Source organism: Boleophthalmus pectinirostris, unplaced genomic scaffold, assembly GCF_026225935.1.
Source record: "Boleophthalmus pectinirostris isolate CB_2022bp ecotype Guang Dong unplaced genomic scaffold, ASM2622593v1 HiC_scaffold_17, whole genome shotgun sequence".
Lineage (NCBI taxonomy): Eukaryota > Metazoa > Chordata > Actinopteri > Gobiiformes > Gobiidae > Boleophthalmus > Boleophthalmus pectinirostris.
In genome coordinates, this window is record NW_026571115.1 from 23,697,430 (window position 1) to 23,724,296 (window position 26,867).

At 38.5% G+C, this 26,867-nt stretch overlaps 1 protein-coding gene across 11 annotated transcripts in view; it reads left to right on the forward strand.

Moving 5' to 3' along the window:
- Window positions 1-26,126, forward strand: part of epn2 (epsin 2) — a 33,390-nt gene extending 7,264 nt beyond the window's left edge. For 2 of the 11 annotated variants that reach the window (XM_055152262.1, XM_055152263.1), the window contains exons 2-11: window positions 909-1,511; window positions 7,121-7,269; window positions 14,217-14,329; window positions 14,409-14,561; window positions 15,500-15,626; window positions 17,364-17,519; window positions 18,025-18,045; window positions 19,266-19,358; window positions 20,813-21,040; window positions 21,250-26,126. In XM_055152262.1, coding sequence (XP_055008237.1) covers window positions 1,084-1,511; window positions 7,121-7,269; window positions 14,217-14,329; window positions 14,409-14,561; window positions 15,500-15,626; window positions 17,364-17,519; window positions 18,025-18,045; window positions 19,266-19,358; window positions 20,813-21,040; window positions 21,250-21,608 — 1,827 coding nt within the window. In that variant the 5' untranslated portion in view covers window positions 909-1,083 and the 3' untranslated portion in view covers window positions 21,609-26,126. The remainder of the gene's footprint in view (window positions 1-908; window positions 1,512-7,120; window positions 7,270-14,216; window positions 14,330-14,408; window positions 14,562-15,499; window positions 15,627-17,363; window positions 17,520-18,024; window positions 18,046-19,265; window positions 19,359-20,812; window positions 21,041-21,249) is intronic. The other 9 variants (XM_055152266.1, XM_055152264.1, XM_020925203.2 and 6 more) reach the window with 9 other exon arrangements.
- Window positions 26,127-26,867: the final 741 nt, after the last annotated feature.

Genomic DNA, 26,867 nt, shown 5'->3' on the forward strand with positions numbered 1-26,867 from the left:
GAAAAAGTTTTGCCAGGTGAGAGTCGCGCAATGTCGATGACGAGGCCCCACTTCCCTCCCCCCGTACGGTGTCCTGGTTTTGACAAACGCAAATCTGGTCACACTAACCTGTATTCCACTGAGTCATGTCTTTTTTAATCCTACAGAAACTGACCGCATCAGCGACACAAGAGCTGTAGTTTTTATCTTCGCTTAGTTTCTGCAAATTAGCGATGCGGTTTTAAGTTTCGTTTTTGTGAGAGTTGCGCAAAACTGCGTTAAACACATTATAATTTCAAACGGATTGATGTGGCTCTAGAGTCGTTACGGTTTATATGTCGTAAAGTTGAATTTATGTATGCAGGTTAGTAGTGCAGATAGTAATAATAATGATGATCATTTTAATATAAACACGTTAATGATTAATCGATAATCGATCGTTAATTCTTCCGACGATCGATTAAGAAAATTTCATCGAATGCCCATCCCTAATTGTAACAGTTCACAATATTGTTGTGAGACTTTTGACGATAAGATATCACGATATTTCAGTTATTGTTACATTCCTAATCATTAATGTAACTTTTTATTTAACCTGTTAAAATGTTTGAAAAACAATTCTCATGAGCAAACCCAAATTAGACAAAAGACCTCAGCAGGACCTACAACTACACTGATAAAACTCTTAAAAAGCCAATTTATTTAGTGGTATTCTTCCAAAATTAGCACAAGTATACACTATTATATCTTTTGTCTTTCTTCTCAATATTTGTTGATCAAATTTAATGGATTTTTAAGGTTTATGTTTTGTTTTATTCACCAACCACCCACTGTGAATTTTTATTTTCATCTAGCGTAGAAATAGGTGAGGTGTATTTAATTTTTTTGTAATTGAGTCATAATTCTAACCCGTTTCTTGTGTCCTTCAGGGGATGGCGTGGTGGTGTGAGCAGCCAGCATTGCGTGTGTGGAGATGGTTCTAACGGACGCCGCTTCAGAGGACCTACGAACACTGAAACGCCCCGATTTTTATATCAAAATTTTCTACACAAACACAGCCATTTGAACTTCTCTCTCTGAACTTTGAACCCCGTTTCCGCCGCCATGCCGAGCACATTCCGCCGCCAGATCAAGAACACGGTGAACAACTACTCCACCGTGGAACGCAAAGTCCGCGAGGCCACGTCCAACGACCCGTGGGGGCCCTCGTCGTCCCTCATGTCCGAGATCGCCGACGCCACCTACAACGTCCAGATCTTCGGCGAGATTATGGGCATGATCTGGCGACGCCTCAACGACCACGGCAAGAACTGGAGGCACGTGTACAAGGCCCTGACGCTGCTGGACTACCTGATCAAGACGGGCTCGGAGCGCGTGGTGGTGCAGTGCAAGGAGAACATCTTCGCCATCCAGACGCTCAAGGACTTCCAGTACATCGACAAGGACGGAAAGGACCAGGGCATCAACGTGAGGGAGAAGAGCAAGCAGCTGGTGGTGCTTCTGAAAGACGAGGAGCGGCTCAAAGCAGAGAGGTCTGTATCAGTCTTTACTAGGGATGTAACGATATCCAAATCTCACGGTACGATATTATCACGATATTTTGGAGAGGCTGATATAATTGTAGCTGGGACACTTTTTTGCTTTTAAAATACCTCGACAAGATTTTGGTGTGAATTATTTCCATCGTAATCCCAAGAATTCAAGTAAAAAACATATTTCTTCATGTTGTCTGCACTGAAATTAATCATGGGAAGTGTAGTTCCCGATTCATTCATTTGTTTTTCAATATAAAACCAAACTCTTGGTCTGAAAAAAGAACCTAATAACATAAATTATCCGAAGACCAAATGAACCTCATCGGACTAAGTATTTTGTTCATAATTTTTCTCCAAAACCAAAATGGAAACAATAGACAACGATTCGTTTTTTTAGTTTTCGATTTTGTGTTTAAATGAAAAATGGAAAAAAAACGGATAACGACCATTTCATGTTTCCGTGACTTAAACTGACATGCCGGACTGAACCAGGACTAAACCCGGACTGAACCAGGACTAAACCTGGACTGAACCAGGACTAAACCAAGACTTAAGCCAGGTCTAAACTGTTCTCATTTCTGGTCTCAATCCTGGTCTGGTCCGGGTCTCAGTCCCCGTCTCAGTCCTGGTCTTAGTTCTGGTCTGCTCCCGGTCTTAGTCCTGGTCTCAGTCCTGGTCTTGGTCTGGTCCCGGTCTCAGTCCTGGTTTAGACCTGGTTTAGACCTGGTTTAGACCTGGTTCAGTCCGGCATCGCAGTTTAAGTCACGTAAACAAGAAACGGTCATTATGCGTTTTTTCCATTATTCATTTAAACACAAAATTGAAAACTGAAAAAAATGAATAATTATCAGTTTTTTCATTTTTGTTTTGGGAACAAATAAAGAAGAAAATAGTTGTTTTTTCATTTTCTTATTTTTGGTTTTAATTTGAAAAATGAATGAAGGAATGATACACAGATTCCCGATGTTTATAAGCTGTTGCTGCTATAAAACCATGCATTTAAGCAAAGGAACTTGTAATTCGATATATTGTGACAGCCCATGATATTATTGTGAGATTTTTGAAGATAGGATAGCACAATATTTCGGTTATTGTTACATCCCTAGTCTTTTCTTTACGTGCTTTTGCTTGGCTAAACAAAGTGTATATAAGTTTTGTCACATATGTAAGCAGTTTCTTCAGTTCTGACATGAAGCTGGTCAGGCACTGTCCAGCCAGAACTGAAGATGCAAGTGAAATGTATTTTTTTGATGTGATTTAAAGAAACGGTGAACAGCCTGTGCTTTTACTGTTTTAAAAAGGTATTATGATCACTTCTGAAACTAGGTTACCAGTGCCTTAGTCTGCATATAGAAGACACACATATGTTTTTCTCAGTTTTAAGACAGGTCATGGCTCGCGTGAAAGCTCAAAAGCACTGATTCATGTTGGCTGCAGATGCTGGGGTTTAGGTAGTGATGGTTCAGATCGGAGAGAGGCATTTTAGGTTTAAACCGACTGCGTTTCAGCATTGAACCTGCCAACCCAAATGGTAGACTTATGAGGCTCTTTCTGCTTTCTGATTGGATAATTGATTTTCTTGAGAGCAAAAACACAATAGGCTCTTTTCACGCTTACGTCACAAATCAGGAAGACGTTTGGAAAGACGCGATGACACTGGACTTATCGACACTGGACTCACCTTCCGACTGTGATATCAGAGGTAAAATGAAGACAACATACGTATGTGCTGTTTGAAATCATCTTGAATTTGGTGTCCTCATCTCTTCTAATCGCATGTACCCAGTGAGCTGAGTTGTCTGTCAGTGAGAACATTATGAAAACTGAGGCATGGTTGGAATTGTTGATTAGCCGAACATAATGGAATGATACAATGACATGTAAATGAAGAAAAGTGTAGCCTGATTCGTGGAAACCGTCTGACTTCGCAGCATTAGGATTTGTTCGCTCAACGGTAGGCGGGTACTTTTTTTATTTAACCAAATGCTTCTATTTGGTCGTGACGTATCTAATGCGCTGCTGACAGGGCTAACTGGTATATTAAGCTTTTCCCAAATCCTGTAGGAAGAAGGGAAATGACGTCTTTCCCCTTGATAAAATTCATCAAACATTCTCTTTGTTCAGACTTTAAATTCTTGATCTTGGGAATCGTTGCCAACACAGAATGTATGTCTCGTCGCTGATTGGCTGGTGCCCGAACTTGCACTTCTGGGGTTCTTGCAAACTGTCTAGTGTATTCTGATTCCTGACCTAGTTGCTGGAGAGAAATGAAATTGGGCAGAGGCACTAGGTGGCTAGGTAATAAAACTGGACCATTTTATGATTTTTCTTAGAACAGAGCCCGCTGGAAGTTGTCATTGCATCTTTCCAAACATCTTCCTGGTTTATGAATTAAGCGTGAATAGAGCCTATGACATAAATAAATGAGACATCGTGTCCAATGTTTTTGAAATTAAGAATAAATCAGTTAGCTATAGTCTATTTGATTTGAACGCTTTGATTTGTTTAAAATAAAAATCTTAAATACGGTTCCTTTATGGATGTCAACTATAATTTATTTTGCTAGTGATATTTACTAGTAAGAGTATTTGAGACCTTAGTGAATGTTTGGAATGCCCTTCAGCCTTACAAGCCTAAATAAATAGAAGTTAAAAGTGGGTACAAAAAATGGTGCCAGGACAAAAATAGATTTGTTGGGTTTTAGCATTAATCATGTGAGTGTAAATAATCACATGTTACAGCCAATAATTAAATTGCATTACTAAGGAAAAGGCTTGGTTCAGTAGAAAGTAGAGCAGAATTTTCAACAACACATAACAATTAGTTAAGTATTTTTTAAATAACACTTTACAGTTTTTTTTAGGTCTAATATTAATTTTTTATAGGTCCCATTTTGTCCCATTATGTTTTTTTTTTTTAACTTTCTTACAATTGTTCTAGTCAAATGAATTAAATATTTGCTCTCAATAATTCCCTTTTGCTTTTTTTTTTTTTTTTTTTTTTTTTTTTACAGGAATTTAATACATTTTCAAAAGCTCTCCCTCATGGCTCACACTCAATCATTATAGACCTTTAGCACCATGGCTGGAAGTCCCACTCTGTTGAGTGGCGGGACTTCCAGTTAATGGTTTTTCTATGGTAACATTTCTGGAAATGTGTCTCATATTCTCCAACAGCTTCATAAATCTGCCCCATCACCAAATCTTCAACAAACAAAGTCGACAAAGGATATAAATTCCACAGCTATCAAGGGAAGAAAGATGAAAACATAAAACGAACAATGTCTAGCATTAGTGAACTACTTTTGGTATAATGTAAGTAATAAGTAATTCATTAATAAGTAACTTTTAAACTCAGACTGATTCTAGAATTAAAATTAAAAATCGATTTCATGATGTCCATATTAGTATAGACGGATAGATTTGTGCAGTTTAAATGCTACAGATGTTCACAGATTACATGTCTAATATTCAAACTGCATAAATCTATCCGTCTATACTAATATGGACATCATGAAATCGATTTTTAATTTTAATTGTAGAATCAGTCTGGGTTAACAAGTTACTTATGTTTTATTCAGGACCATAAGGTTAGTTTTGCTCAGGAGTTGTTCACTAATGCGTCGTCGTTGTTCGCCTTTAAGCTTTCGTCTTTTTTACCTTGATAGTTGTGGATAAATTCTTCATGGACAGAATATGTTCTTTGTCGACCTTGTTGGTTGAAGATTTGGTGATGGGGCAGATTTATGAAGCTGATGGAAAATACGCGAGACATTTCCACCGATATTTTGCCATAGAAAAACTTAACTTCCGTGTTAGTTATGAAAAAGGTCTATTGAGTTGATGCCTGATATTGCAAGGTTTCAGATGATATCACAACATTCTATAAGCCAACAAATTTAATATAGATCAGGGCAGCTAAAATTAATGTTATTAAAATTTTGTGCATTTACCTTTTGGATATTTCATGACAAAATACAGTGTAATCTACTGGGAAAAATGACTCTTGCTCTGATCTGGAAGTATGACATCATTACATTGTAGAATCTGAAAACCACCAATATTACAGTTCCCCATTTTAAGTAGTGGATATTATGCAGGTTCCCTCATCAAAAATGTGCCTGTAGAAGTTTTGGATGCTCTCTCCCAAAGCACGATTGTGTCCAGTGCTCAGCCCACGAGCCCATGCTTCCATAATTTTCCATAAATATAAAAAAAAAAGCATGATACAAAATAATACGTTACAACTCGATAAACTTGATGCGATGTGCATATTGTAACGTGACAGTGCTCTGAAGGTGGAGTGACTGAAACTGAAACTTATTAAACATGTAAATATGTTGTTTTCGGTGAATTTAGCATTTTCAAAATAATAAAAGGTAACACGTGATCTGAATATTTAATGTTGACAATTAATACCCCTTCTTTAAAAGTATAATACGAAACTTTTCTGGTGGAGAGTCCATCAGATGATTTTCTCCATGGAGATGTTATAGCTTTGTCTGGAATGTTTAAATTAAACCTTTCTATCTTCGTGGAGACCAAACCAGACCCAGTTTACAGGTCAAATCTGTGGAGCGGCAATCCTGCTCACTAGGGGTGTGAAAAAAGATAAAATTATTGATATAACATATCGTTTAATGTGATGATAGAGTATTGTTATTGTTGGGTGCTGTATCCATATATCACCAAGTATTTTTTTTTTAATATTATACAAAATTATTACAGCGCTACAGTTTTGTTTTTGTTAAGAGGAAGGAAACTCGTTTATGCAACACGTTTGACAAATTCACTCTTCTGATGATTAAAATCTGCGTGTTTTATATGAACTTTGCACAAGAAGTGGTTTAACAAAGACATTTCGTATCACAGCCATGATTTAGCCTTTATTTTTTATTGAACCGTATCGAATAGCTTTGAAATATATCGTATGTATCGTATCGTGGCCTATGTATTGTATCAGCCACTTCTTAATTAGGGCTGGTTATCATTAAGAAGTTGTCGATACGATACATACCTCGATACATAGGCTATGATACGATAAACTTTTTGATACAGTGAACTTTCAATTCAATACGATTCGATACGATACATTTCGATTCAGTTCAGTGAAAAAAAATCATGGCTGTGATACGAAAAGTTTTCTAAGTCCACAAATTTTCTGCAAAGTTAATATGAAAAACACAGATTTTACTCATCAAAACAGCGAAAATGTCAACACTTTTGTAGCTTTTCACAAAATAATTTAGTAAAATATACCAAAATTTACTCTTGGAGATATATCGATACAGCTGCCCACGATATCGATACCGTATAATCAAATTAAACAAAATGATATATCGATATTTCAATATTTTTGCACACCCCTATTCTTAATGATACCCAGCCTTACCGATCACAGTCAGAATGTCTGTTTTTCTAGGTATTTTTGAGCTCTAAAACTACTTGTAATTGAGTAAATTTAAGGTAGAGCTGTTTAATACTGTGGAACATTCCAGGCAGAGCTATGATATATCCATAGAAACAAGCAGGTAACGGACCTCTCAGCTAAAAAGTCACGTTTAAGGGTATAACAAAGCTCTAACCATGTGTAATTTCTGTTTATAGATCTCAAGCACTGAAGACCAAAGAGCGGATGGCCCAGGTGTCTACGGGCAGCGGCGTGGGCTTCGGACGGGGCTCCTCTCAGCCCAACCTGGCAACCTACAGCGAGGAGTACGGGCGCTCCGAGGGCTCGCCGGCCTCATACCACGGCTGTACGTACCTCTGCTGACTCACTCGCAGTCCCGACCGTGTCTGTGTGTAACTTTGGCCTACATCTTTAGATCGGCCCCTCCCCCTCGCGCTCCCCCGCACTCCTCTCACTACAGCTGCATTCCACAAGAGAGGAAGCGTAGGTCACCCCCCCGACAGACACAATATGGTCCTCTTCACCAAAGCAGAGGAGTTTTTAAAAGGGAAAAGCTGGTTTAAAGGTTCTACATGACACGAAATCGACTCCTGTGAGGTTTTAGCCACGTTAGAAAGTTGTTACTTCAAGGTAGGGCTCAGTATAGGCCACGATACGATACATACCTCGATACAGTGAGCTTTCTGGTTGATACAATTCAGTACGTTATATTTCACATCGATTTGATATAGTTTAATAAAACATAAATCCTAACTTATGGCTGTGATACTAAAAGTCCTATTTCTATTGTTGTAAAATCATACTTTTAACTATTTGTTTTGCTACTTTTCACCGTTATATTTACTGGTGGATCAATAAGAAGTTGCCGATACGATACACACCTCGATACAGTGCGCTTTCGATTTGATTCGATATGATACATTTCAAATTGATTCGATACAGTTTAATAAAAATTAAAGCCTAACTCGTGGCTATGATACTAAGAATCTTTGTTAAACCACTTCTTGTGCAAAGTTAATATGAAACACACCCATTTTAATCATCAAAAATTAATTTGTCAAATGTGTTGCATAAAAGAGTTTCCTTCCTCTGAATGAGCAACAAAACTGTAGCAGTGTAACAAAATAATTTAGTAAAATATATCAAAAAATACTCTTGGCAATATATGGATACAACAGCCCATGATATCAATGTTGATGTTTTGATATTTTTGTACACCCCTGCTTCAGAGTGCAGGGTTTGTGAATGAAACAAAACACAAGTCCAGGTATGTTTTTGATGAGGAAACATTACAACATACTGTAGGTCAGGAAATTGTGTAATATTGGACCTTTTATTGTTGGTAAAGATGTGGATTTCAAGAAGTTGGAATAAGGGTGTAACGATATCCAGGTGTCACAATGCAATATTGTCACGGTATGAACCTCACAGTACGATATTTATTGTGATATCGTGGGAAAGCGCACGATATGATGGGGAGGCTCATGATTAGGGATGTAACGATATCCAAATCTCTCGGTACGATATTTATTGCAATATTTTGTGGAGGCTAAACAGCTAAAACAGTTAATATGCTACTTTTTCCTCTTAAAATGCCTTGACAAGACTTAATCCAAAGAACAAAGACTTAAAAGTGCTTAGAACTGTTATTTCTTCTTGTAGTCTGCACTGAAATTGAGCAAAGGATCATGGTCTATGTAGTTCCCTCTGTATTTTTTAGCTATTGCTGCACCATAACTCTTAATTTAAGCAAAGAGACTTGTAATTCGATATATTGTGACGGTCCAACGATATTATTGTGAGAACTTTGACGACACGATATCACAATATTTGGGTTATTGTTACATCCCTAAGTTAGAATGAAAGTAAGGTTCTTTTTTTAAAGCTCATTCTATTTTAGTGCATTTATACTTCTTAATTTGGTCCTGAATTTGAGCCCAGTTTGCTCCTGTCTTGGTTTAGTCCTGGTCTAGTTTTGTTTGGTGTGTGTGCAAATGTGAATGCACCCAAAAATCTCAAATTTAACAGATTTTAAAAAAAGAGATTACTCTAAAATGTAAGGTTTGTATAAGTAGGATCATTCAATATAGACTATGTTCACACTTAACATGATCTGATCCTGGTTTGAGCTCATTTTAGTCCTAGTTTGGTTCTGTTCTAGTCTTGGATTCTCTATTCTGAAGCTGGATTCGAGGGTTTGAGAGGTAAATTCAGGGTCAACCCATAAATCCATCTTTTTCATGATTTTGATTGATTGTTCCTCGTGTGTGAAGTACGTCGCTCTTAACTTTTCTTTGATTCTAATTGGTGCTAACCCCGCCCCCGTCCTGTGGCTGCATGACTTCGTTCAGAAAGTTTGCGGTTGACAGAGCGACTACATATCTGGGTCAGTCTGTTTAGACATAGTCGATGCACCAAAATCAATCACACGTTCAAAATCAATTTCTGGATCTACTTTTTTTAATTGAAAGGAATAATAAGTAATAGTTTATCTAGTAGAATTTCAAAAAGTACTTCAAAAAGACTCTATAGAAACACCATTTTGTGATGATGGATTCTTGACGGTTTGTGCCTCAGAGGTGAAAGCGTCGTCAGCTGAGTCATGCAATGAGGAAACTGAAGGATCAGCCGTCCAATCAGAGGAGGGCCAGGATACACATGTGGGCGGGGCCAAACTGGATTTTTGGGATTCCATTGATCCTTCGGTCGACTGTTGCTGGTGCAGTGTGAATGAGGTCGAGCTAGACTCAGCGCTTTGCAGAAACTTAGTATTGAAACCGCCACATGTTGTATTTTTTAGCGTTTTGTTAAGAAAAAAAAAATGTATTTGCATCATTTGTTCTGGTTGAGTTATATCAGTCAGTCATCAGATCAGGAGAAGGTTTGAATGTTTGGCAGAAATAAAAAACAAACAAACACGTATTTCCTGTTTAAAAAAATGCTGCATTAAAGGTGAAGAGATATTTTGATATTTTATTTCTCCATTAAGTTGTGAATTTATACATAACTGAGAATTTGAATTTTGAGGTCATTTTTTAATTATTATTTTATTTTGCAGTAAATAGTTTCCATAGAAACACTGTAAGCTCAAAATCACAGTAAATTACATTTGCCGATGAAGGTTTTACTTTAGGAAGCAAAAATGGCATCTACTTTGTGTCATGATACTAAAATTTTGAACTTGATTTTTGATAGTAAAGAATAAACTCAATACCAGTTTTTATTCCCAAATTATCATTTTAAAGCAATTTTTTTGTTTTTTTATACAATTTTATAGTTTTCAACACAAAATAATAAAAACAAAATTATAAAATTCAAGATGAAACTGTACAGAAAAGGTCAAATTGTATGATTTAAACATTTTGAGCTTGATTTTTGATGCTAAAGAATAGATTCACTAGATTTTTTTCAGAAATGACCATTTTAAAGCTTTTTTAAAAGACAATATTATAGTTTTCAACACAAAATAATAAAAACAAAATGATAAAACTCAAGATAGTCCAGAAAAGGTAAAATTGTATTATATAAAAATTTTGAACTCAATGTTTGATGCTAAATAATAGACTCAATACCAGATTTTATTTCCAAATTATTCATTTTATCATTTTAAAGCTCTTTTTTTTTTTTTTCTTTGAGACAATATTGTAGTTTTCAACTGAACCAGAACTGTTCAGAAAGACTGTACAGAAAAGATCAAATTGTATCCAGTAGTTATGTATTTTTATGTTTTTTTGCTTGTTTTTTGTTTTTGTTTTGTATCGATACTTTAAATGAGTATCTAGTGTCTATATTAGCTTTATGATCAGTAAGTATTTGTTTTTCGATACTTTTGACAACCCGAGCAGCTACAGTGTATTTCCAATTTTGCACCTAATGAAACTGTATATTATAAAGTTAACAATTCTTAGAAAAAGTGCAGTTACGGCAATGAATGAGGGTAAGGGTGAACTGCTTTTCTCGCTGCTGTGGCTGTGGTATGTCTGACATGCTGTAATAATCCCTAAATGGCCTGTTCCCACGGTGATGCCAGTGGATTCATTTATTTGAGTTGGCTTGACTCTGTGTTTATTTGTCCTTCTTGCATCTCGTCTCATTATGATCGACGGTTTGTTGTACTAATTTAGTCAAGAAAATAGCGAAGAAGCTTTTTACGTTTCATATTGTACAGATACGGCTTTTATAATAATTCGATGTTTTCATAATTGATTTATCTTGCACTAATGCTGCCGGATGACAATGAAGATTTAATACGGTAGATTATGGTTCAATAGGCTGCGTTCATGATTAGAATTTGATTATGTCATTATTTCAGATGGAGGGCAAAGGGCCTTTATAAAAGCAATGGGATATTTATTGTGTTTGAAAGAAATATCCAAATTTATGGTCCACAAATCTTGAACCACATCATTATTATTTGTTTAGTATTCGCTCCACAAACTTGCCTTATTAATCCCGTGGCTTTAGGCCCTTTTAACTGGCAACAATCACGTCTTTTGGGTCGAATAATGGCACCGCTCTCTGAAGCTATTATAAGAAAGCACTTCTGTTTATGCAGCCTAACAGAAAAAACATTGAACTTTGTGACAGTTTTTGTTTAGGATGGGCCCAGTAATTACAAAGATATTAGTCATAAACCAGGTCAACAATCTGCAATGTGACAGTTAAACAGCAAAATACAGCACACACTCGTGACCTGTCCTGGTTAGTTTTTATGGAGTAAGAAAGCTTTCGGAAATATTTGCGTGCATAAGATAGAAATCCATGAATATTTGGGTGTAGTTGAGCATAAAATAAATATTCGAAAACTCTTGATTGAGTCCAGTCGTATGTAAAATGTGTTGTATGTATTTTATATATTTATATATATTTATTTTATAATTTGAATCACGAAATGAAAATTTACGATTACGCTTTTTTCAGTATGAATACGAATTCTCAGACGCAACTCGACTGTCAAAAATACAACATCACTTTGCAGACATTTATTGAAGCAGAAGAAAAATCAATTCGAGATGCCGGAGTTTTGCGCCGCATACAGACTAAACCAGGACCTGAACCAGGACTGATCCTAGGACTGAACCAGGAGGACTAAAACAAGACTAAAACAAGACTAAAACAGTCTAAACCAGGACTAAACCAGGACTGAACCAGGACTGAACCAGGTCTAAACCAGAACTGAACCAGAACTGAACCAGGACTGAACTAGGACTGAACCAGGACTAAAGCAGGGCCGAACTAGAACTAAACCAGGTCTAAACCAGGTCTAAACCAGGTCTAAACCAGGTCTAAACCAGGTCTAAATCAGAACTGAGCCAGGTTTAAACCAGGACTAAACAGGACTGATCTTAGGACTAAACCAGGAATAAAACAGGCCTAAAAGAGGACTGAACTAGGACTAAACCAGGACTAAACCAGGATTGAGTGTCGGGACGGGCCCAGAGGTGCGCACGTGTAGACCGTCGGGTGACTGTAGGCGAAAGGACCTGTGCAATGCTTGGCCCACCTGAGCGCACTTTGCGGACACCCTACTCCTCAGACTTGGGGTTCTCTCTCTCAAGTCTAAGTTTAGACCTGGTTTAGTCTTGGCTTAGACCTGATTTAGTCTTGGCTTAGACCTGGTTTAGTCTTGGTTTAGACTGGTTTAGTCCTGGTTTAGTCCTGGTTTAGACCTGATTTAGTCTTGGCTTAGACCTGGTTTAGTCCTGGTTTAGACCTGGTTTAGTCTGAAAGGTTTCCTACTCCATACATTTTAAAGTATGGACTTTCTGTCATATTGTGACGTCTGAATGCAGCTTATAGTGTCGACAGCGCGTCTTTACTATTCTGACAAAGGACTTCAAGTGCTCCATAACTCCCCTGTCATAGTGCGCTGCAGCGGCCCCAGAGGAGACCCTAGATAACAAAGTCAGCCTTTCCTCTTGGCACTCCTTGTCTCTTGTCCCCGGGGCCCTTCGCTTGGAGACGAACCAGGGGACAAGTGGATCCGCCCCAGAGCAAGTGTGTCTCTTCAGATAAGGCCGGACTGGAGAGGAGGAACAGAAAGCTGGGAATAATCATAATATAGAGCAGGGCAGTTCACTAAAAGAATAATCAAAATAGTAGAGATAAAACTGTGCCATTAATCAAACTTGAATTGAGATTGATATTCAGTCATTGTAGTAGTCAATAATGCGCTTGGCTCTTTTCAATGGAGGCCAAAAGTCAAGCGTCTGGATGAAAACATTGTACTACTTTTTTCTGTGTAAGTCTGTTAAGTCTGTTTTGTTTAGGTTCAGTGAAAATGACATAAATAGTAGCATTAGACTGATATATTGGTTGGCTGATATATCATTCTGGTAGTTGCAGTTTTAGCGAATTGGACTTAAATCTCCAGCACAGACAGATATTTTGTTTTGCCCACTAGCTGCCCAAAAAATGCACATAGAGCTTTATTTGAACGCTGTTGCAAAGAGATAACTGTACGGAGTTCGAGTACACAGCTCTCTAAAGTGCTGTGGGTGAGTTTATGGTAAATCCCAATGACATAATTTGGGGAAAATAATATAAATTTTCCCTACATATCCGCCCAGAAATATTGGCAGGGCTGGCCACTGGTTGCTCTGGATTCCAAACAATCAACATCAGCCATGAAAAAAAACATATACACCCATATAAATTGTATTTGTTTTCAGTTATCCAAAATAAAATTGATCACATTTTGTCACTAGTAAATGGGGGTGTGCAGAAATATTGAAATAATATCGTATTATTTAATGTGATGATACTGTATCGATATATCGCTAAGAGTATTTTTTGGTGTATTTTACTAAAGTATTTTGTTACAGCGCTACAGTTTTGTTGCTTGTTTAGACGAAGGAAACTCATTTATGCGACACATTTGACATTTTCACCGTTTTAATGATTAAAATGTTTGTGTTTCATATTAACTTTGCACAAGAAGTGGTTTAACAAAAACATTTTGTATCACAACCATGACTTAGCTTTAGTTTTTTTATTAAACCGTATTGAATCGTTTTGAAATATCGAATTGAAAATGCACTGTATCGTATCGGCAACTTCTTATTGATCGACCAGTAAATATAACAGTGAAAAATAGCAAAACAAATAGTTAAAGTTAAAAAAAAGTATGATTTTACAACAATAAAAACAGGAAAAAGTAAAAAATATATAAATCTACTGTATTTAAAACACCTAAAATACAGAAAAACACATTGTAAACCTTGAATATGAAAGCGCTCTTCTTTTTCCTTTTTGTGTTTAATCCAAATAAATAACACTTTTTTTTTCCTCCAGCAACTTCTCCAAACTTGGGGTCAGAGTTGGAGCAGGCCCGGCCCCAGACCAGTGGAGAGGAGCAGCTACAAATCCAGCTGGCTCTGGCCATGAGCAGAGAGGCAGCTGAACAGGTAAGAAGCCAAGGACATAATCTACTGCCATGAGAAAATTTATACCGTACGTAGAGATCTGCTTTTATCTGTCCCCCAGAAAACAATCCTAAATCTTGTGTTGTCTGGGGCTGGCTGTTTTCAGGAAGAACGCCTACGCAGGGGGGATGACTTGAGACTACAGATGGCCTTGGAGGAGAGCAAGAAAGAGCCAGGCTCAGCAAAACTACCCAAGAAAAAGAAGGAGGTAAAGGCAAGCAGAGACGTCCATCTGGTATAACTTTAGACTAAAAAATATAAATTATACCGCTTAAATGTCTTTTCCTTAAGCTTTTAACCATGCCATATTGTTCTCTCATCAAGAAAGTACTATTATTTAAAAGGGATGTAACAATAACCGAAATACCGTGATATCGTATCGTCAAAAGTCTCACAATAATGTCACAAAATATCAAATTACAAAATCCTTTCCTTAAATGCATTATTTTATAGTAGTAACAGTTAATAAACATTGGGAACTACATTTCCCACAATTCATTTCAGTGCAGACAACATGAAGAAATATGTTTTTACTTGATTTTTTGGGATTATGACAGTAATAATTCACACCAAAATCTTGTTAAGGTATTTTAAAAGCAAAAAAAAACCCCGTCCCATCTACAATTATATCAGCTTCTCCAGAATATTGCAATAAAAATCATTCTGTGAGATGAATATTGTGATAATATTGTACCAAGAGATTCGGATATTGTTACATCCCTATAATTTTATGTTGAAAATCACATTATATCGTCTAAAGAATCATAGAGGGATTGGAGGCTATTCTTTAGTATCGAAATCAAGTTTTAGTGTCACTACTTTGAACAGAATCTTCATATTAAAACATGACAAATAGTGAATGTGAATAGTGGCATAAAATTTCAATTACAGGCCCCTCTTGAAAAATGGATGATGCATCTCAAGGCGCTGTCCAAAATAAATAAATTAGGATTCTAAATAATTGAAATGAGCAGTTCTGTGTCTGACTTCGCCTGTAGCACGAGCCTGACCTCTGCATTGTTGTCGCTCCATAATGACCGGACCTCCATCTGTGTGTGTGTGTGAAGCGTGCGGGATAATGACACACACACATATGTCTCTTTGTCTCACCCCTCCCTGTCACTGACCCTGCGTGGTGTCATGTCTCCTCAGCCTCAGTCGTCTCTGATGGACCTGATGGACGTCCCCGAGCCCACTGCCAGTGTTGACCCCTGGGGCTCCGGGGCCGGGGCAGGGGCAGGGGCCGCGGCCGCTTCAGCTGACCCCTGGCAGCCCTATGGTAAGAAAGGAGGGAGGACAGAGTGCTGGAATAGACATTCTGCATTGTCCTCTTGTCATTGTTTATTGTGTATTAACTTGGAAGTATTTCTTTTCTTTTGCTTTTTACTAGAACTATATAAGATGGTTTTTATTTGTGTTATATATATCTATTGATCTTATAACTTTATCTCAAAAGGGCAGTTGAACAAAGAGCAGTCAAAATGCAAGAAAATTGTAAAAAAAAAAAAAAAAAAAAAACTCCAAAAGATCTCCACTGTGGACTTGTGTGGTCAGTGGATCCTATGTCAAGGAAGTATGAGGACTTTAACAGGCCTTAGGACAAAAGTGTCCCCCTACAGCCCAGGTATCGCAGCCAGCTTCCAGTAGGTTCCAGGTGAACTCTGGTCGACAGTTCAGTTAGATCAGACATGTCAAACTCAGGCCCGGGGTCCAAATTTGGCCCATGATATAATTATATTTGGCCTGCAAGATCATATCAGACATGTATTAGAGCTGGCCCACTGGTTACAGATCGGCTATAGAGACATTATTTATTTAAAATTGTGTTATTATTATTTTATATTTTGCTTGTTCTGGATCCAATGTTAAAGCAAAACTATTATTAATTATTTATTTTAATAAGAAAAGGTTTAACTTTACATATCTTGAAAGAAGAGAAAACATTCAGACGTTGTTGAAATATTTACTTTGGCCCACGACTTGGTCCCAGTTTTTAATTTTGTCCCTCTGTGAATTTGAGTTTGACAACCTCGAGTTAGATGATATCGTAAAAGTACCTGTAAATGTCTTGTGCAAAAAGTGATTTATCTTTTCGGAGGTTTTTACAATGTCATAAGGTTGTTCCCTCATCAAAAACATGCCTGAGGATGTTTTAGACGTCATCCATGTATGTTCTTGTGTTTTCTCCCGGGCACTATACGAACCCTCCTTATGCAACCCATGCTCCTACAGCCATTTCCCATAATTATACAAAAGCAGGATACAAAATAATGCACTACAACTTCACAAATCTGATAGAATGTGTAGTAGTTTCATTAGCCGGATGCTCACTAATCGTCTTGTGATAGCAGAGCAGCATATCTCTGAAGGGGGAGTGACTCAGTAATATATATCTTAATTGTACTCTTGAGCTTCTGTGACCCAGTAATTACTGTCAGATCAATAAAGAGTCAGTCCAAGTCTGAATTCCTCCTCTCAGGTAAAGTGTAAGTCAGAGTGCTGTGCTCCCCACTCGCGATGGAGTCTTTGTTCCACAGGAATGCTGCCGCTCCGGTCCAGTCGCATTACTCTGGTGGAGCAGGAGGGGCAGCGCAGGGACGAGAGTTTCACCAAGACTAACATGGAGGCACGGGAATGAGGGGAAGGCAGGGTTAGAGAGAGGAGGGACTGTAAGGGCAGAGAATATAGATTTCCTAGAGCTTTACGGATCAAGATTTATTAAGTCTTGTACAGGTTTTGAGTGTGTGCCAATACCAACAGGTACCAGACAAAACAAGACGAGACGCAAGAATCTGGCATACTTAATAATACATAAAATTACTCAATTAGCCCTTACAATTTTCAGTTTGTTTACATTTATACTTGTGTAGTCATTGGAACTTGACTGATCTCTGACGTGTGAGATCTTGTGGTTAAATGATTTGTCTCTAACCCATACAAAAGCCAAAATAAAACCACAAAATTAAACATCATCTGATATGTTTGTTTTGACTGTGTCCCTGTCTTGTCTCCCCAGGCTCTGTCCCTAAACCTGCCCCCTCGGTGGACCCGTGGGGCACCGTGGCTTCTGTTCCCCCGGCGAAGAGCGCTGATCCCTGGGCACCGAGCTCCGTCCCTGCCCCATCCGACCCCTGGGGCCCTGCAGCGGCCCGGCCCAAAACCTCCAACACAGGTTACAACGCAATATATGTTTATTCTGTCAAGTTTATTCACTAAAGAGGCTGATTTGAGTTATAGATTTGTTTTTTTGTGTGTTGTTTTAAGTTCTAAGTTTGAAACATCGGAAGAAATCTGTAATCAGTGTCAGTCATCCAAATGAGTAATACATATATTTCTGGTTCAGTATCTTAGTAACAGGAATTTAAAGGGTTGTACCAATTTTAAGTTTCGATGCAACTTGGAAAAATGTGAAGGTTTCAACTGAGCTGCTTGAAAACAAATATCCAAATTTTTAAGAGTCAGAATTGAGTCTTAAATGTAGTGGATCAATACATTTATTTGAAATTTTTGGGGAATTATGCGTTGATTAGTGCAAAAATTGTCATCAGGGTTGTATTTTAAGTAATGGCATTGCAAAACTCCATGCATAAACCCCTTTTTGTTCTGTAATGTTAGAACAATACTGACGTTATTGACTAAGGAAGCAAAACTTTAAAAAAATACTTTCTCAATTTCAGTCCCCACCTACAAACTTAAAAGTAAGTTAACCTTTGTGTACTTGTCACGTTATCAAAATCACCTCAAATTTACGATTATGGCTTGAGATCATCAGTGAAATCAAATTTTCTTTCATTACTGTACACTACAATTCCTCTGTTTAAGTTAAAAGAGCCACATTACAGTATTTTCTGATCTATGTTATAATGTTGTTTCTTCACCACAAACAGACCTGGAGTTGTGTTTTGTTTCATTCTCACATGTTTAACTCACAAATCCTGAGCTTTCTCATGATATTGCAATAAATATCGTAACGTGAGGTTCATACCGTGACAATATCGTATCATGAGACTTGGATATAGTTACACCCCTACTACACACCTTTGGATAATTTCAGCCCTAGAACTGACAGTCTCTTCTGACTTAAAAGTGACATGACATCATGAGGTGGAACAGAGCATTTTAAGATTTGGAGAGTTGGACAAACTAATACAGGGTAGCCACAGGATCTTAAAAGTCTTAAATTTCATGTTCCTAAATTAAGGCTTTAAAAAGTCTTAAATTATGTTGTCCAAATCTTTATTTTTTTCCACAAAGGTTTTTAATTTTATTAGCCTATTTTTTGTATACTCAACTGGGCTGCAGTGCAATACTAAATGAAGGGAAAAAAAAAAACAACAACATGAAATCACATAACCGGAATGAACGTCTAATCTGGAGTCTTGTTAGAGTCTTTGTCTTGTTAGAATGTTTTAAATATATTTTTGGCCATTTTACAAGCAACGCATATGACTATAAATGAGTTCTGAATGAGATTTTATATTGAAAGTATTTTTTGTTATTTAAATCAGTGGGTAAAGGTCATTATTAGAATTGGATCTGGTGTTTTTCCCCTACATAATGGGTGCTATATTGGTCTTAATTTTCATTTAAGTGGTCTTAAAAAGGTCTTGAATTTGGGATAGTCAAACCTGGCGATACCCTGTAATAATAATTTACTCAAACACGTGTGAATGAAAGAAAACACAACTCCAGGTCTGTTTTTGATGAGGTAACAATATTATAACTCGACTTAAAGCTCACAGGAGTCAGTTTTGTGTAATATAAGACCCTTTTTACAGAAATTGTCTTTTAAAAATAATACTTTACTATCAAAAATTCCAACCCACTGATCCACACTGTCGAGTCTGTGTGCACTCGCTCATGTCTCATGTCTTCCCTGTCCACACGTGTATCATTGTCCATGTGTTGTCCCCTGCAGGAAGCTTTGACCTGTTCAGTACATCCAATGGTACGTCTAAAGAGGACTTCTCAGAGTTTGACAGTCTGCGCTCCTCCTCCTCTGTCCCCACTGGTACTCACCCTGTCCTTGTCTTTTCTAATGACACCATGTGCTTTTACTCTGCGTCTCTATGCTGTTTTGTCTGTATGTCAACTAAGCTGGACCTAAGCAGATAACACGACCAAATTTACAAAAAAAAGCAACATTATTATTAATTAAAGCCGCTCTGTGTGACTTGTTTCCTTGGAGATTTTTTATTATTGCTTTGCCTGCAGTGTTTCCCAATACGGCATTACACTATTCCTGTATCCGATGCGGCGCTTGAGATAAAAATAAGTCTGCTGTGTGTTGTCTGCATCTAATTAGAAAGCATTTTATTTCATTAGCATGCTAGTTGTTGCCAGGCCAAAGTACAGTTCCGATCTTGGGCGAGGCAACCGCACTCACAGCAAGAATGCGTGTTTTTCGAGACATTTTTCAAGCAATAAAAACATTTCTAAATAAAACAGTTTAATGCCAATATTGTGGAATATTCCAAAAAGGAAAAAAAGTTACATATTGCAGCTTTTAATTGAAAAATAGTGATTTGCTTTGGTCCAATTTAGACACCCGGTGGATTCTGAAACTGTTTTTTAATGTGGATTGACACCAAAATATTGCCTGCACGTTTACAGAATCTCTCGAAAATGGGACACACTCTCACTTTACAAATAAATAAATAAAAATACGAGAGTTTCTGTAAAATGCACGGCAGCTCTGTGTTTCTTACGGGATTTGGCAGGAGTGAAAGGTGACATTGGGGAATTATAACCTTGCTTTAACACAACCTCTGCTGCCGCTGCTGATATGGAAGAATACAAACAGGAATCAAAAGTTTACCCAAAACACATTTATCAAGATTGTAAGTCACAAACATTAGGAGAACTTGGGAGCAATGCAGTGCTGGGTATTTTGGGCAGGAGCTATCTTACTTTCCATATGCTTTTTAGCCAACATGAAGGAGCCTGCCTGTCACTGAGCTTTGCCCCCAAACGCCCAGGCTGTCTGGCTCTGATGTCCTCTCAACAAACGCTGCCAACGGAGCCAAGAATGGAGCTGGTTATTAGAAATGAGAGCTGCACTTGAAGACTTAATTATTTTGTCACACTTTAATTCATGTTTTATTCAGGATGGTCCCCAGAAATCATCTTTTTTTGAGGGGGTTCAGCTAATTTTACACTACACTTGATGCACTGTTCCATAGTCCCACCTGATCGCACACCAGGTCTTACACCGGGTCTTACACTCTGCTTACTGAGATAGGTCTGTCAAGTGTAAAAATAATAAAATATTTTCTATAAGACATAACAGATGGGGCAGATGTTTTAGTTTAGTTATTTTCAACCAAATATAACCGGTGCGTAGGATTTTCAGAACGTGACTGAGGCTTTTTGTGTCATGTGAGATGTGGTCATAACAGTTTTATTAGACTCTCATGCTGATGACTGTCACGGACCTCGGTCATCTTATCAGCCTTTCTCTCTCAGGTAATGGTGGGATAGCATCGTCAGTGCCCTCTCAGGGCAGTCTGGTGAGCAGTGGCAGCCTGGACATCTTTGACCCGCTGCCCTCCTCTACTTCCACCTCTCTAAACCCCACCAGGAAGACCCCTGAGTCCTTCCTGGGGCCCAACGCTGCCCTGGTTAATCTGGACTCTCTGGTGTCCAAACCAGCCCAGTCTGCTCCTGTCATTAACCCTTTTCTGGCATCAGCAGGTAGGGTACTGATGTTCAGTATTGTGTTTAAATAAATGTGTTTATACTCACATTTACAACGCCACACTGCTACAACTCGAGACAAAGAAATGTATTGTCTGCAATCAATACATTTCACAGAAACCAGTCAGGCCTCAACTTGTTTAATTTACAGTTTGAATCTGAACTTGAAGGAGTTACTATAGTTGAGTCCACTCTTGTGTGTGCAGGTGCAGCTGCAGCTGCAGCCCCGCCTCCAGCTGCCAACCCGTTCCAGGTGAGCCAGCCGGCCCCTCCCACTCTGAACCAGATGCGCCTGAGCCCCATGCCGTCGGGCTTTGGGACCATAGGGGAGCCCATCACTCTGGCCTCTGTACCGGCTCAGCCCATCACTGTGGTCCCCCTCCCGGGCATGACCCCCATGGGCCGCACGGTGCCTGGCATGAGTATGGCCCAGGTGGGAGGGTCCACCAGTGTGGGCATGAGCGCAGGGATCCCAGCCTCCATGTCCCTGCCCCAGCCTCTGATGAGCATGCCCCCCCAGGCCGGCACCCAGCCCACTGGGACCACCAACCCCTTCCTTTTGTGAGGACCTCCCTGTTCTTCCTCTGACACTTCAATCTAAGATTCACCATGTACAAGGAGATGTCTAATCCCATGTATCCCTTTATAACTAACAAGCCAGGTGGACAGTAGCCATGGCACTGTGTGTGTGCTCTTCTTTCTAAAGCTTCACGCTGCCTACTCCTCCTGATCATGGACTTCCAGAGCTCTAGTGTTTACAGGTGTCTACAGTCAGTCTCATGCCCGACTGCTGCTCCTGTCTCTGGGACAGATGCTCGGACACTTCCCTCTGACACTGTGGCTCTTAAGTAGAGGACTTGACACAGCTGACCATGTGTGGTTGTATTTAGTGTTTTTACTGAGCAGGGATGTTGCACAAAAGTTTCCCCTCTTCTTGTCTGCGACTGTTGGGATCACCGGTACACCTTAGCTGAGGTAGGGAGGCTAGCTTTTTTCTTGGGAAAACCTACAATATCTTGTCTAGGTACCGCAGTCACCACTCTTACTCACTCCAGGTAAACTTCATGAACTTTGACCCTTAGTGGTCACAGGATATATAATGAACACTGAAATGCGTTCAAACGTGTCTGTATGTGTCCAGTTCTGCTTATGGTCAGTAACTAACCACTACCTTGTACGTCACTACATGTACCCAGAGAGGACAAACTAATCACAACAGTATTTTCTTGTTTTGAAAATCATGATTCTATTTAGTGTTTTGTTTTGGGTCAAAGGGATGCTTCACTTTTCACATGTCCACATTCTTCTTCTTGTTAGGAATGCTCCAATTTCAATCCTAAACATTAAGCCTTAACTCCTCAGGCACGCAGCCATATTTGTGAGATTTAAAGGGCACGCCAGCCACTGCCACCGGAGTTCAGCTCGGAGTGGATTTACTCGGGCTAATCCGTGTACAAGAACATTATCTCTCGGACAAACACAGCCACTCATCTGGTCTAATGATAGCACCAGGAACCCCGCCGTAAACACGAGTCTTTATTTACTGTCATATTCCAAATGCGTTACATTTAAAGATCTATGAAATCACAAGTTTTTTAATGTTTTATTTTTAACATTCTAGAGTTTTTTTTACCCTGTAAGTATGTAGTATTTTTAGACAACTGTTACCAAAGTCATAGCAAAAGTTCTAAACAGTAGGTTCACACCTCACTGACAACCTTGTTTATACTGTAGATGCTATCGGATACTCATTTATTATTAAGATTTTATTTTTATTTTACTTTTTGTATATCTCAAATGTTAGCTAGCAGAATAACACGGCTTTTACTGACAAATACGTTTTCCTCTTGCTGCTCAAATATCTGTAAGATGAGGAATCGCTTTTGGCGTTTAACCCTTGATTGTATTTTTATCATTGCCAATCTTTATACTTAACACGTAACTCGGGTAGGCATTTTTTTTTTTACTTTCAGTGCGAGCTGGCGCACTCTGCTGGTCTGTTTTGGTATTAGAAGCTAATTGCTGTTACAGATGTGGACAAAAGTGTTGGTGCCCCTCTGGCAATGAAAGAAAAATCAACAATTATCACTGAAATAACTTGAAACTGATAAAAGCAATAATAATAATAAAAAAAAAATTACTGAAATTTACTACGAAAATCAAACATTGCTTTTCACCTGTGGTTAATAACAATCATTAGAAAAAACAAAATAATGAAACTGGCCTGGACAAAAGTGATGGTACCCTTAACTTAATATTTTGTTGCACATCCTTTTGCGGTAATCTCTGCAAACTAACGATTTCTGTAACTGTCACTGAGACTTCTGCACTGGTCAACAGGTATTTTGACCCACTCCACATGAGCAAACTGTTCTTGTTGTCTCAGGTTTGAAGAGTGCCTTCTCCAGACGGCATGTTTCAGCTCTTTTCACAGATGTTCAGTAGGATTGAGATCTGGGCTCACAGAAGAACACTCCAGAACAGTCCAATGTTTTGTTCTTAACCATTCCTGTGTGTTTTTAACTGTGTGTTTTGGGTCATTATCCTGTTGGAAGACCCATGACCTATGACTAAGACCAAGCTTTCTGACACTAGGCAACACATTTCATTCCAAAATACCTTGATGGTCTTGAGATATCGTTGTATTTTGCACAGATTCAAGATGCCCTGTGCCAGATCCAGCAAAACAGCCCCAGAACAAAACCAAACCTCCTCCGTGCTTCACAGTAGGGACAGTGTTCTTTTCTTGGTCTGCTTCATTTTTGCGTCTCTGAACATAGAGCTGATGTGCTTTGCCAAAGAGCTCCAGTTTTGTCTCATCTGGCCAAAGGACATTCTCCCAGAAGCTTTGTGGCTTGTCAATATGCATCGTGGCAAATTCCAGTCTCACTTTTTTATGCAATCTGACACTGATGTACCTTGCCCTTCGAGTTCACATTTACTTTCTTTGGAGGTTGTTCAGGGCTCTTTGGTTCCAGTCGTATGATCCAGCTCTTCAATTTGTCATCAATTTTCCTCTTACGGCCGCGTCCAGGGAGGTTGCCTACAGTCCTGTGGACCTTAAACGTCTGAATAACATGTGGAACTGTAATCACAGGAACATCAAGCTGCTTGGAGATGGTCTTATGGTCTTTATCTTTAACCTGTTTGTCTATCATTTTCTTTCTAGTCTCCTGACACAGTTTTTTTCTTCTCTTTTTCTGGTCCATGTTCAGTGTTGTGTCCATCATGTCTCCAAACGGCACAATGATACATGTCGCTCTTTAAACAGGCAGACTGATTGAGGACAAGTTTGAAGACGCTTGTGATGCAGATTAGAGACACACCGAAGTTTAACATGTCCCCATTGTCCAAGTATTTACAATCTTTTCTAGGGGTACCTTCATTTTTGTCCAGACCAGTTTCATTTTTTTTTTTTAATAATTCTGTTGAACAACAAGTCAAAAACAGTATCTGATTTTCATTATTTTTCAGGATTTAAAAAAAAAAAATTTATAATCGCTTTTCTCGGTTTCAAGTTATTTCAGTGACCGTTGATGAGTTTTCTTTCCTTACGAGAGGGGTACCAACAATTTTGTCCACGTCTGTAAAACCCAGATCGACATTTTACTCAGGCAGGAACAACTAGAAACAGCTCCAATAGTTCGTCTATTTGTTTTGAATGATTTTTAAGTTGTTATGGCATTTACCTATAGACCAGCAAACTATGACATCTCAACAAATATGCAAAATTGGAAACTGTGTATGTTAAAAAAAAAAAAAAGAAAAAAAAGAAAGAAAAAAAAAACAATGGGGGAAAATTATGGACGACCTTTAATTGTATGTTTTTAATGTGTCAAAAAATAGAATACGTAATTGTATACAGGACTTTTTATGGGGCTAACTTTTAATGCAGTTACAATGTGGCCTGTATGTAGTTAATACCAAGAACTAACAGACATTCTTAACTGTGCGTGTCTATAGATTCACATACTGAAAGGTGCACTGTGCAACTTTTCAGGTAGAGGGTCCACTGTCTAATTGTCTCCATGGAGATGTTACTGCTTTGCCTGGAATGTTCCGCAGTATGTCATTATCTCGCAAGTAAATTACAAGTGGTTTTATTGCTCAAAAATACAGGGTGTCCCAAAAAGTTTGACATCATTTTGAAGGCCAATCATTTTGGCAATAACCTCAAATGTTCAGAGTATGTACAGGAACAGATCAAGATTTTATATTTAATGTTTTATTTATTTATTTACGGATCTGGTAGACCATCATCAACATCAGAAGAGAAGATCGAAGTTCGTGAAAAACTCGAGAAGTCCGTAAGGGGAACAAGTTTGGAAACCCAGATTTCTCGAATGACGGTTTGGTGATCCCGATCCAGATCCAAGTCCAAATTTGTTTGCCTGTTGAAGTTTTTCCAAATTTTGCATTGAAGGCACGCTGCAGTTTTGAGTGACTGTGTGCGAGCAGATTCCAAGACGCCAAAAAACTTCTCTTTGGGAGTGAACTGCATGGCTCAACCTGAAAACAAAACAAAAATTAAACAGTAAATACAAAATCTTGATCTGTTTCTCTACATTCTGTGAAAATTTAAGGTTATTTCAACAAGAACTGGCAAAATTATTGACCTGCGAAGTGATTTAACATTTTATTGGGACACCCTTTACCTTGAAAACACGTGCTCTTACTTTCACAGGGGTCACCTCTCTACAGATTTGACCTGTAACATTGCCTCGTCTCTTTGGAAATGGATACGTTAAATCCTGTGCTGTAGAAATCTCCTGGCAAAGCAATAACACCTCCAGTTGGCAGACGCTCCACCAGAAAATGTCCATAGTGCACCTTTAAGTACGGGGGGGCAGGCTGCTTTTCTATCCCATATTATGCTATACCCTCTGGCATTAAAACTGTATAATATAATTTATCATTTGTACTATTGTAACATACTGTTCCTCTGTATACCTTTTATTATTTTGTGTAATGGGGATTTTGTAGGAAAAGTCACCGTGGTATTTGACTGGCATAAACAAAAAGCTGCAGGCCACACTGTTGGATGTAGCAGGTTCAAAATAAAATGCGTATTAAGCTCTGTAAAGTTGTGAGTCGTTCGTTATTTGTGTCTCAAATAATAGGGCGCATCTCATTTCTTTTTCCTCGCTTCCTTCTCCTTCATTCCTCTCCTCCTGCAGGAAATGGGTGAGGAAGTCCCACCCACAGAGGAGACGCGATCTGGCCCTGGTTTTGACCAAAATGACAGGACTGCAATCTTAATTCAACCTGGAGAGACTCACACAAAGAGACAAAGAAAAGTATTTGTAGTTTTATAGAATGAATTCTCTTTGGCCGTCGGACCTGATAGAAGACATCGTGATGAAGGGAGTGGACGATTAGACGACGTTTAGGAGAGGTCTTCCCCTGAGTAATGTGGACGATGGGAGGATGAAGGGAGGATGAAGAGAGGATGAAGAGAGTGAAGGGGCCGATGAGAGGATGAAAAGAGTTAAGGGGACAATGAGAGGATGAAGAGAGTGAAGGGGAACAGAAGGTAAAAGATGTTTTCCGGGTGGTGCTGAAGTACTCTTAAGAGGGCATAGCTGCCTTTTAGGGGTGTGCAAAAATATCAAAATATCGATATATCGTATTGTTTAATGTGACAATACAGTATCGATATCGTGGGCTGCTGTATCAATAAAATCATTATTTATCATTAGCCAAACAATTTATTCATAAATGCAAATTCTCAAATATAAAACCCTTGTTCAATGTATATCGTCATGAATTTTTGCAATTTAAGAGATCCTTACGTCACATTAAATCTAAACAAGCCGTTATAATA